Below are 12,748 nucleotides of genomic sequence, written 5' to 3' on the forward strand. Positions count from 1 at the left end.
AGGTTACTTCCATGGTCAAGAGTGGCTGAGATGAGGGTGGGGCGAATCTTCCAGCGGTTTCTCCTCCCTTCACGCGCCCTAGCCCCGCCCCCTCCCGCTCATTGGCTGTTGCGAGCCGGGGCGTGGCCGGTGGTTGAGCGGGAGCCTGGGCCGCCATGAGGAGGCCTGGGGTCCGATGGGACCGCGGCTTGAGGCACTTCTTGGGGTCGCCGCTGCCGCTGCTTTTGACGCTGCTGCTGCTAAGCCTGCTCGGATCCCGGGCCAATAAACTCAACGTGCCCAAGGTGCTGTTGCCCTTCGGCCGAGAGCCTGGCCGGGTGCCCTTCCTGCTGGAGGCCCAACGGGGCTGCTACACCTGGTGAGGGGCCCCAGCTCCTGGGCCGGGTGCCAGCCCCACAGACGAACGGAACACGGCACGAGTGGATGGGGCGCTCCTCACTTTGGGGAAGGGAGGTACTCCCCAAAGGTCATCTTCTGGGAAAGCCTCCAGAATGTCCCCTTGACCAGGGTGGGGCAAGGCAGGGATGAGTGCGCCCCCTGTCTTTGGAAGAGGGGGGCACTCACTGGAACTTGAGTCATTTCTTCCTTCTTCCAATCGTTGTTCCCCCAGAGAAGAAAAGACCTTGTAGGGCCACGCGGTTGTCGGCCTCATGGGCCCTCCCAGACCTGGGGAATGAGAGGACCCTTCTAGAGAATGAGCTCCATTAGCACCCTCTCCCCCCAAAGTGAAAGGTCCATAGGGTCAAGTGGCTGTGGGCTTCTTGGGCTTTTTTGGAAAATGACCTTCCCAGTCATCAGGACTGTGAAGGGGACTGTGAAGGACTGTGGCTGGCTGGGGTGAGCCTTCTCAGGAGGAAAGAGGCCTTTCCTAAAATGAGAGCACCCTTTCCTTTTCTTCTTTTATATAAAAGGCCCCTTCCCAGAGTCTAAAGAATTTTTTTGGGTAGATATACAGAGACTTACAAGTGTGGTTTAATGACTCTTGAGTTGAAGGGATGCAAACTTGGCTTTTTTTTTTTCCTTAAGCATGTTATGTGACCTCCATTCTGGATCTCTTCAGATCCCAGCTTCTGTGAAAAGACACAGTCTCCCTAAAATGAAGATACAAATTGAGTTTAACCTTATAGGTTTAGGGGAATATTGACTAATTCAGAGATTTGGGGCAAAGAGAACTTCAAAAAAAAAAAAACTCTTTAAGAAAAGAACCTCAAGTCCTATGTACCCTGTAAAGCTTGAGCACTCTTTATTAGGTACTTCATGGGATACTTTATGAACTACAAAAGAATTGGATACTTTTTCTAGGAAAAGCAACTCTCCACTAGTTCATTCTTTCATACTTGAAGTTCTTTGTCCTGGCAGGCATTCTAGCCATCATGATGCAGTCACCGTTGAGCCTCTGTATGAAAACAATACCTTGTGTTCTCAAAGAGCTATACTTATTGCTGAATCTACCCAACCAATACGCCTCAGCAGTGTTATCCTAGCTCGAGAAATAGGTAGGTTGAGAAGAAACAAATTCAAATAAGTCTGGGATTTTATCATCCAGGGGCATTCACAGATGATCAGTTCTGATATTTTAAAGTTAGAAGACTGAGCAGAGCATTTTTTCAATTTAAGACAGAGGTGCAATATCCCACGCTTACCTGGAAAGACAAGTATGGTTCAGAACTCATATGATAATACAAACCTGAGGGGGATAAGGGATTCCATGCTCAGATAATTTCAATTCTATTGTAATTTCTTCCTATCCTCCTTTATTACTCCTGCTCTTATTTTAAGTACCTGCCTAGTCATGCTGGCTGCCATAATTAGGGTTAGTGGTTAGCAATAAGAAATCATTGTATTCAAATGAGAATTTTGTTATGTCTAATCTGAGGACTATACTAAATATAGTCTAATATGCTAAATATGGAGACAAAGCCAGAAGGTGACTGATGGATTAGAAAAATTTTGTTCAACAAATATTTTAAGTACTAGTTACAAGGCACTAGTAAGTGCTAAGTGTTAGGGGTGATAGAAAGCCATAGAAGTGCTTTTCCTCAAGGGGGAGTGAATGGATGTGGTGGGATTATTATTACAAATAGTGAGTGTGGTACAAAGAAAATTCAGGAGAATATACTAAAACTATGAGAATAGGGGAATAATTTATAGAAGAGATAGGGGATGAACTGAGTTATGCAGAAAAGCCGAGATTTTGTAAAACATAAATGATACAAATATATTGAAGGCTTGAGCGATGGCTTGTGCCATTTGGAGTCAGGAAACTGTCCTCTTTGACTGGTTTGAAGAATGTGTGTGAAGGGAAGTAGTATGAAATGAGGTTGACCCATTCTGTGTTTCTAAACACAGGCTCCAAAAATCTTCTTTCTTCTGATGTCCCACCCTCACAGAACACAACTTCTGGTTGAGTTGAAAAAAGTAAGCCACCACAGTCTACAATTGACTGTGCAGAGTGTAAAGTGTAAAGTTTTCTTTAGAACTTTAAATGCTAGGCTAAGGAGTTTATATTCTGCTGTGGAATAATCTGGTCATACCTCTGCCTTAGGAAAATTATTTTGACAGCTTATGTAAAAGATGGATTGGAAACAAGAAGGCCATTTAGGAGGCTATTACAATAATCCAGGAGAGAGTTGATAAGAGCCTGAACTAAATTGGTGGATATGAGTGGAGAAAATAATAAATTATTACAATTATTATTATAGCTTACATTTATATAGTGTTTTAAGGTTTGCAAAATAGCTTTCATTAGTTATTTCATTTGATCCTCACAACTATGAGAGTTGCAACTTATTACTATGCTTATCTTTATTTTTACCCATGAAGAATTAAGGCTGAGATGTTAAATGACTTAATATCATATAGTGTCTGAGGCAGGACTCAAATCCAATATTCCTCAGTCCTTGGTACAGCCCTCTTCAGTTAACTGGTGTTTATTAGATGCCTATTATGTGCCAGACATAAAGGAAGGGGGAAAAAAAGTTAAAAGGAGAGACAATATGCGCACGGTTGTGTACAACAATTTTCGTTCAGCCATTTTCTAATGATGTCTGGCTCTTTGTTACTTGTATCTGAGGCCAGATTTGATCTCAGGAATATGAGTCTTTCTGACTTTAGGCTTGGTGTTCTAATCTACTGTACCACCCAGTTGCCCCTACTAACACCATAGATTGGAGATAGTCTGAGAGGGGAGGGTACTAGGATTAAAGAAAAGAAAAGCTTCGTGCAGAAGGCGGAACTTTAGTTGAGACATGAGAGAAGACAAAAAAGGAGGAGGCAGAAATTGCAAGTGTGGGGGCAAAAATATTGTGTGATAGGAATAGCTCAGAAGTTCTGTCAGTGGGTTAGAGGACATGGAAGGGAGAAGAGTGTCAGAAGACTGGAAAGGCAAAAAGTATTGGTTATAGGCAGGCAGGTACTGAAGAGCTTTGGAGGCAAACAGGATTTTATTTTTGATAGGGCAATGTGGAGCCACTGGAGTTTATTAAGTAGCAGGGGTTTATGGTCAGACCTGCATTTTAGGAAGATCTATTTGACAGAGGGGTGAAGATTGGATTTGAATGGGATCTTTTGACTTCAGGAAGAAGTTATTGCAATATTCTAGCCATGTGATGATGAGGTTTTATATCAGGTGGATTGTTATGTCAAATGAGAGAAGGGAAATAAGAATATGAAACATTATACAGGGAGAAACTACAGGACATGATAAAAGGAATGAGGGTGAGAGAGTAAGTCTGGGGGACTGGGATTTTATTGGTATTCTCAACCATATAGTAAAGTGAGGAAGAAGGATTTTGAAAGAAAGACGAATGAGTTTTGTTTTGAACATAATTGCTAACAATAATTATAATAATAGCTAGCATTCATACAGTGTCTACTATGTGAAGGGAATTATTAGGTGCTTTACAAATATCTCATTTGATCCTTACAACTTAAATAATTCTGTGAGATAGGAGCTATTATTACCCCTACTTTAAAGTTGAAGAAACTGAGGCAGCCAAGTTAAATGACTTGCCCTAGGTCACACAGCTAATGTCAAAGGCTAGATTTGAACTCTGGTCTTCTTAACTCCACTCAGTGATCCATCCTCTCACTCACATCTCGCTGGTCCCTACATTGCTCCTTAACTAAATATAAGATGTCTGTGGAACATCCAGTTCAAGAAGTCTAAAAGGCATTTGGAGATGTGAGAGTGGAGGTGGGAAGAGAGCTTAGAATGAACAAGTAAATCTAAATCATTGTGTGGAGATAATTGGAGCCTTGAAAGCAGATGAGATTACTAAGTGAAATGGTATAGAGGAAGAAAAGAAGAGAGTCCTGAGATATCTTTGGCTCTATTTAATTGCCAGAATGTCCTTTTATGTATGTTATCTCACTTGAGAAGAAATAAGAACTATGGAATTAGGAACTTATTGGATATGGAGGAAACATCAAGGGTAACTTTGAGGCTATGAATCCATATGATTGAGAGGAGCAAAGTCTGAAGGAGCAAGTTTAGTGAGAGAAGCAGAGTTCTGGACAGAGATACCAAATTGCAAATATCTGTCAGCCTGTGGACAATTAATTGGCAGTGAAATTCAAAAGTTAGCACATAGTATAGTGCAGAGGATATGTTTATTGAATAGAAAGGTTGAGATAGTATATAGATTTGGGAGTCATTTTTGTAGAATTAATCATTGTCCACATGGGAGCCTTTGAGATTTCCGAGAGGGAAAAAAGAGGGCTCAGGACAAAATCCTGGGTGCAAAAAATGAATGCTGATCTAACAAAGGAACCTGAAAAGAAGAACCAGGACAGAGCAGGGCCGAAAAAGAGACTGAAAGGGCAGAGAGAATGTTCAGGAAGATGAGTTCATTATAAGCAGCTTCATTTGTGCCTAGCACAGTGCATTCATAAATACCCGAGGAATTGAATTGGAATGAAAAGAGAGTTGTTAGAGGTATCAGAAGCTTTATAGAAGTCATGGAGGATGTGGACTACAAAATTGCCTTTGGAATGAGCAGTTAAGAGTTTTGGTAGCTCCAAGAGAACAGTGCCCTGGAGTGATGGGGGTCATTAACCCAACTGCTACAAGCTGAAAGGTTAGTGAGAGAGCAGCCAGGTGGTAAATGGATAGCCCATTGGACCTGGAATCAGGACTCTTTTTCCTGAGTTCAAATCTGTCTTCAGACACTTCCTAGCTGCATGACCCTGGACGAGTCACTTATCTCTCTTTGCCTCAATTTCCTTATCTGTAAAAATAAGCCGGAGTAGGAAATGGCAAACCTCTCTAGTATCTTTGCCAAGAAAATTCCAAATGGGGTCATGAAGAGTCAAATAGGACTAAAAAAACAATTAAAAAGTGAATGAAGATTGATAAATGACGGACAAAAGCAGCTACACCCAAAGAAAGAACACTGGGAAACGAATGTGAACTATCTACATTTTTGTTTTTCTTCCCGGGTTATTTATACCTTCTGAATCCAATTCTCCCTATGCAACAAGAGAACTGTTCGGTTCTGCAAACATATATTGTATCTAGGATATACTGCAACATATCCAACATATAAAGGACTGCTTGCCATCTAGGGAAGGGGGTGGAGGGAGGGAGGGAAAAAAAAATCGGAACAGAAACGAGTGTCAATATAAAGTAATTATTAAATAAAAATTAAATTAAAAAAAAATAAAACACTAAAAAAATAAAATAAAATAAAATAAAATAAATCATGGATATTTAATATCACAAAAAAAAAAGTGAATGAAGAGGAAGTGTTTCAACAGTTCTTTCTGTTGTCTGGCAGTAAAATAAAGGAGAAACATCGGATGATAGCTTGAGAGGGAGCATGGTGGAGTGGTAGAAGTTTTGTTCTGTTTTTTAAAGCTAGATGAGATCTAGAAATGTTTGGGAGGTTGAAGGAGGTTGAAGGACATCAAAAAAATGAAAAGAGATGGGATCAAGAACGTGGCTTGGTTACAGAAGTGGATATTGGCAAGCAGAAGAATCACATCTTTATAGACAAGAACTAAGGAGGAGAATGAATAGAAGAAGGAGTAAAAGATGGGGTTTGAGGTGTATGATGACTGGTGAAGGACCTTCTCATAGGTAACTTCAGTTTTTCTCAGTAAACTAAGATGTGAATACATCTAAGCAGATTAAGGAAATGCATTTGGAATGCCCACTGAGAAGAGTGGTATAGAATTACAAAGAGTATCAGGATTGGAAAGTATCTCAAAAGCAACCCATATTTTAATAATTCTCCTTTTAGTTTGTTTCAGACAGGTTTTTACATAAGTTAGGAAGTTCTGTTTGAATTTACCTTTGCAAATTCTACTTCTGTTGCTTTTAGTTGTATCATGTGAGGCCAAAGTAGTTCAAATGTATTACTTCTTCTAGATGATAGCCCTTCAAATATTTGAAATATACCCCTTTTCTGAACTTCCCTATTTCTATCCAGTAACCTAGGTTTACAACTTTGAAGCCGTTCTCATCTCATTTTTCCTTAGTCTGTATATCCAGGAAGTTGTCATATCTTAAAAATCTATATATCACAGAATCTCTTTCCTTAATCTTTTTTGTCTCTGTTCATATGGCTACTACTGTAGTCTAGATCGGGGTCCTCAAACTATGGCCCGAGGGCCAGATGGTGGCAGCTGAGGACGTTTATCCTCCCTCCCCCAGGGCTATGAAGTTTCTTTATTTAAAGGCCCACAAAACAAAGTTTTTATTTTTACTATAGTCTGGCCCTCCAACAGTCTGAGGGACAGTGAATTGGCTCCCTATTTAAAAAGTTTGAGGACTCCTGAAGATCCTCATCACCTTTTTATTTCCTGGGCCAATAGTCTTTAAATTTTTTTGATAATGTACTTCACTGAATAAATTTATTTTTAGCATGCATACATGTACATTTACCTATAATATAAGTTATATACATGTATTGGAAACACTATGGCATAATGGATAGAAAGCTGTCCTCAAAGCTAGGAAGATCTGAATTCAGATAATGTCTCTAATACATACTGACCCAATAAAAGTGATTTCTCTATATTCTATGCCAGGGCTTCTTAAACTTTTTCTACTTGTGACTCCTTTTCACCTGAGAATTTTTTTTACATGATCTCAAGTATATAGGTGTATAAAATAGGTAAACAAACAATTTACTGATATTAAATCATAATTTCATGACTCCCAGTTATGTGATACCATATGGGGTTGAAACTCAGTTTAAGAAGCTTTGCTCTGGGTAGCAAAGCTTCTGACCTGCATCAGTTTCTTCATCAAAACTTTTGTCATGGATCTTAAGGAAGGGAAAGGGACCCATGTGTGCAAAAAATGCTTGTGGCATTTTGTAGTGACAAGAAACTGGAAACTGAGTGGATGCTTATCAGTTGGAGAATGGCTGAATATGATATATAAATGTTATGGAATCTTATGGTTCTATAAGAAACAATCATCAGGATGATTTCAGAGAATCCTGGAGAGGCTTACATGAACTGATGCTGAGTGAAATGAGCAGAATCAGGAGATCACTGTACATGGCAACAGCAAGATTATACAACGATCAATTCTGATGGATATGGTTCTTTTCAACAGTGAGTTGATTCAGGCCAGTTGCAATGATCTTGTGATGAAGAGAGCCATCTACACCCAGAGAGAGGAGTGTGGGAACTGAGTGTAGATCATAACATAGCATTTTCACTTCTTTTGTTGTTGTTTGCTTGAATTTTATTTTCTTTCTCATTTTTTCCTTTTTGATCTGATTTTTCTTATGCAGCATGATAATTGTATAAATATGTATGCCTATATTGAATTTACATATATTTTTACCATGTTTAACATATATTGTATTACTTGCCATCTAAGGAAGGAGGGTGAGGAGAAAAAGAGGTAATTGGAACACAAGGTTTTATAAGGGTCAATGGTGAAAAATTATCCTTGTATATGTTTTGAAAATAAAAAGCTTCAATAAAAAAAATTAAAGAATTTTCTCATGCCAGTGAAATTACAGGTTCCTGTTACATGTACTGCTTTGGTAATATATATAATATAATGTACATATGTACAGCATGGGGCAGTGGAGAAAGAGCTGACCTTGGCATCAGAAAGACATGAGTTCAAGTTCTGTCTCTTGACATGTATTGGTTGTTTGGCCACAGGCTACCTACTTAACTTCTAGACTAGATTAGTGCTCTAGAACTAAATTAAAATATAATTGAGAAATATTTATTAAAATAAAAATGCAGAATATAATGTTAACATGTAATTTTCTAAGTCAATATGCAATTAAAGAGATATTTATGTTTAGTGCATATTTCTATTTGAGTTTGTGTGCTAGACAACTCTCTTAAGAAGCTGCAAAGAGGGTGCCAATCTGTATTGGTAGAGGTAGTTTCCTTATCTGAGAGTTGCTTGAGCTAGAATAAGTGTTTAATTAGAGAACTACTGGTGAACTAAGTATTAAGGGTATTTACAGGGGTGTTTTATATTATAGGTGTACATATACATGTACATATGTGTCTGTGTATAGGGAGGGAGAGAGATCATATAAGTTCATAGCATTTTAGTCGTTTGGTAAGCTGGGCATTCAGGGCATTTACAGGAGTTGTGTATGTGTGTATGCATGCACACATGTGTTATACCCCTTATACAGGTTTTGGGAGTACAGGACCAAAAAAACCAAAACAACACAGGATAGATGATAATTGTAGATGGGATTAAGGATGACGTGATTGGTTAAAGAGCTTAGGCACGGGGAACATGATTGTTTGAAAGTTTGGTAATGGGGACTAGCAACAATCCCCTTTGCCTCATGAGAGTCCAGGTACAATATAGCAAACCAGACATCTTTGAATGATAGCTTGATGGTGTACCCATCCCTCCAAGGTCAACTAAATTCCTTGAGCAAGACTAGATCAGGAGAGCTAGATTTTTAAACTTAATCCATTACAGATCAATTGAATCTCTGAACTAAGTTCAGAGACAAAGAACCATGATTTAAGCAGTTATAGCAATTAATTGTAAATAGGATCAATAAAATGACACAGAATCAGTTCAATTTTTTCAGTGGTAAATCCTTTTGGAAAGGAGGGGAGAGATCTGGAAACTGATAAATCACAAGAAAGAGGATTTGGGTCAAATATTGTTTGAAGTGGAATGACTCCAAAGAAGAGATTTCTATACTATAGTCTTAGAGGAAGAATTTGAAAGTCAAAGTGTGTTGAGCATAATAGTATATGCATGTAATTCCTGTTACTGAAGAGGCTATGGCTGGTGGATTGCTTAACCTCAGAGAGTTCGAGATGCACTAGGGCTAAAGCCACTCAGTCTGGCACCAGTATGGTGAGCCTGTTGGAACTGGGGGCTACTAGGCTGCCTAAAAAGGGATCCATACAAAGCTACTGTGCAAAAAAGAAAAAGAAATTGGAGTGGAAAGCGAAGATGATGTCACCTTTTCTTTCTGGCTCAGTACATATAGAAGCACAAAAGAAATAACAGCCAGCCCTGGAGATGGCAGGCAAGGAAATAGTGTCTTCCTGGAGCAAGACAGATTAATGTGAGTACAAAAAGATGGAAAGTGTGCAAATGATCGAGGATGAAAACAAATTTGTTAGAGAGAAGGGTGAACAATCAACTCTATGTGTTATTCATCCTAAGTTCCAGTCCCCCATTTCTGCTTATTGATCTGCTTTATATGGATATTACTGTAGTATGTGCTACTGTCATCTCAAACTCAGAATGATCAAAATTGAGCTTAATTACTGCAAACTAAGTCATCTTTTTGACTTCCTTATTTTTATCAGTGGCACTTCTTTCAATTATGCAGATTTCAAACCTCAACATCATCTTTTAGTGTTTCATATTCCTTATAAGGAATCTGGTTAATTGTCAAGTTTAATCACTTCTACTTTTATGTTTCCTCTTTATAGACCTTTCTTGTCACTCTCACAATGCCACTCTACTTCAGGCCCTTGTTGCTTAAAACCATAGAATCTTAACATTGGAAGGGATAACATTGTGTGTTATCTGGACAACTTTCTGTCACAAGTCAGGAACTCCCTCTAATATTTCTCACATCTAGTCATCAAGCCTCAGTTTAAACTACAGAAGAAGATGGTCGTGTTATAAAAGAAGGAACTCCAGGATATGTAATCAGAGGACCTATGTTTGTGACCAAGTACTTAGTACCTCTGTAACCTTGAAACAACCAGTTAACCTTTCTAAGTTTCAGTTTTCTCATCTATAAAATGAGCAGGCTAGGCTAAAGGATTTGGAAATGACCCATTTCTAAATCCTTTGATCCTATGATAGGAAACTTAGTGTCCAACAAGGTAGCCCCTTCCATTTTCATACACCATAATTATCTGTAAGCGCCTTCTAATATTGAGCTGAATCTTTCTCCTGAACTTCCATCCTTTGCTCCTATTCTCTTCTCTGGAGCTATATAGAGGAAATTGATTCCCTCTTCCAAATGACTTGTCCTGTCTCTCTGAGAGAAACCATGGATTATAAAGAACAAAGGCCTGTGGATAGAATATGAACATCTCCTCAGGTGAAGGAGGAGAGAGAGAAGAAAAGTCAATGAGTGGGAATTAAGTGAGGCACATTGATAGGCCATCCATTTGTTACCCGTGTTTAACTCTCTGCTAAGGTAATGTTGTAGGCACAAGAAGATACAAAGATCACCCTTCAGGATCATGTAATTTTGTGGTTGGATGTATGGGAAAGGGAAGGAGGTTGTGGCCATAGTGCTAATATGATGCCTGGTACTGGTAAGACTACAATGGCCCTCAGAGGCCTCTGTTTAACCAAGGCCAAGGAATGTTAAATGACTTGGCTAAGATTACATGGGGAGAGGTAGGATGTGCACTTGAAGCCTTTGATTCACAGCCAATGTGCTTTTCTCTATGCCACAATGAGGTGGAATGCCAAGCTTTATGTTTTGGGGACTTCTGAGGAAAAGAAAGGATAAGACCTTACAAAAATGGGTAAGGTATGGATATAGGAAGGAACTATAGGGGTTTAGGTAGTGGAAGATATGGAAAGGAGAATGAGGGCTGCTTGTATGATGTTGGTTACATAGAGGCATTAAGGAAATATTATGGTTGAGTGTAGGCCTATAAATAATATTTAAACAAAGCATAGGAGAAATAACTGAGGCAGACAAGAAACTATAGATTCTTTCTTTGTTTCTCCATTCCTTGTTTTTCCCTGTCTCCCCCAAATTTATTCTTTCCTTTAATCATCTCTTCTTCTTTTCCTCTTTTCCCTTTACTTCCTTTTCTCTTTCTCCTTTACCTAATCATAATATGAAACAGAAATTTTTAAAAATTAGTTTTTGTAAATTTTGTTTCCTATTTTAAGTACATTGATTTTATTTTCTTTTTATTTATTTTATATTTTTATTGAAGAAACAAATTATTAAAATGGGTGGTAAGCTGGTTTTTATTTATTTATGATTCTTAAGTGATTTCCCCTCTCTCCCCCATGGTGTGTGTGTGTGTGTGTGTGTGTGTGTGTGTGTATGTATTGGTATTCCATTTGGTTCATCTTTGTAGTAAATAAAATTGGACCTAAAATTTTGTGAAAACATCAGAGTAAAGAAACAGAGTATATAAGCAAATTTATGTAAGTAATAAATGGACAAAAATATGTAATATTTGAACATAGTAAACACATTAAGCAATATTTTAAAAAATACATATAAAATAGCTTTTAATCTAATCAGTTCCATTTTGCATACTAAAAGTGAGGCAGTGTGACAGATTTATTAAAAATAATGCTGGATTCAGAGTCAAATCCATTAGTTCATATTGTAGCTCTGCCACTTAGTACCTTTGTCACCTTGAGCAAGTCACTTAACTTTAAGCCTCAGTTTCTTCTGCGTTATGGTAAATTATCTCTTAAGGCTCTTCCCAACTGTAAGTTTGTAAGCTATGATATGGTTCTTTGGACCATATTTTAGGTACATTGATTTGTGAATCTGCATGTCTAATGCATCTTATGTTTTAGATGGGAAATCTTATAGATTGTACCTGGGCTATTTATTTTATCTCACAAATGATTATAAACATTATACCTTTTTCTCTCATTCAAATTAGAGTTAACTTTATCTAAAAATTTGGGAAGTTTAATAGATTTGTGATTTATTGAATTAAATTCTTAGTTCTGGGTTCATTTTAGTGACTGACCATGAACTGCGCTGTGATGTTAAAGTTGATGTGATAGACAGCATTGAAATTATATCTCGAACTCGGGAACTCTTTGTGGATGATTCTCCATTGGAACTGCTGGTGAGAGCATTGGATGCTGAAGGTAAATAATCATAGAAGAAAATCACCATTAATTTCCTAAAGAATAGTAACTTTAATCTTGGACTTAGGATATGAAAATATACCATTTGGGAAACAAGTAAATTGATATAAACTTTTTTTTAAATGGAATAATTAAAAGTGAATTGACATTATGAGTGGAAGGATTTTAATCAAGTTAAGTTTATAAATTTTTTAAAATCATGATTCCCATAAAACTCTGCATATACGCAAATTCTATTTTTTGAGTTTCTACTAATGGTTTCTAGATACACATTCAGAATATTTTGTGGAATTTCCTGGCTAGACTTAATCTTGAACTTTGAACCTTGAAGGAAAATGCAAAACTTTTAGTTATTTTACATTATACCTTATCTTATAAGTTGTAATCTACTGGTTTTATATTGCATTTTCTATGATGTTTTCAGTGTTGCCATGTTGTTGAAGACATTTTAACTCATTATAT

The 12,748-nt window shown here is 37.8% G+C and overlaps 1 protein-coding gene across 1 annotated transcript in view; it reads left to right on the forward strand.

Annotated features, from left to right (window-relative positions):
• The first annotated feature begins 78 nt into the window (after window positions 1-78).
• The window catches only part of NUP210L (nucleoporin 210 like), a 142,075-nt gene continuing 129,405 nt past the window's right edge, over window positions 79-12,748 (forward strand). Inside the window, exons 1-3 of the mRNA XM_051993986.1 lie at window positions 79-358; window positions 1,360-1,496; window positions 12,155-12,286. Coding sequence (XP_051849946.1) covers window positions 156-358; window positions 1,360-1,496; window positions 12,155-12,286 — 472 coding nt within the window. The 5' untranslated portion in view covers window positions 79-155. The remainder of the gene's footprint in view (window positions 359-1,359; window positions 1,497-12,154; window positions 12,287-12,748) is intronic.

The sequence above is a fragment of the Antechinus flavipes genome, chromosome 4, assembly GCF_016432865.1.
Source record: "Antechinus flavipes isolate AdamAnt ecotype Samford, QLD, Australia chromosome 4, AdamAnt_v2, whole genome shotgun sequence".
Lineage (NCBI taxonomy): Eukaryota > Metazoa > Chordata > Mammalia > Dasyuromorphia > Dasyuridae > Antechinus > Antechinus flavipes.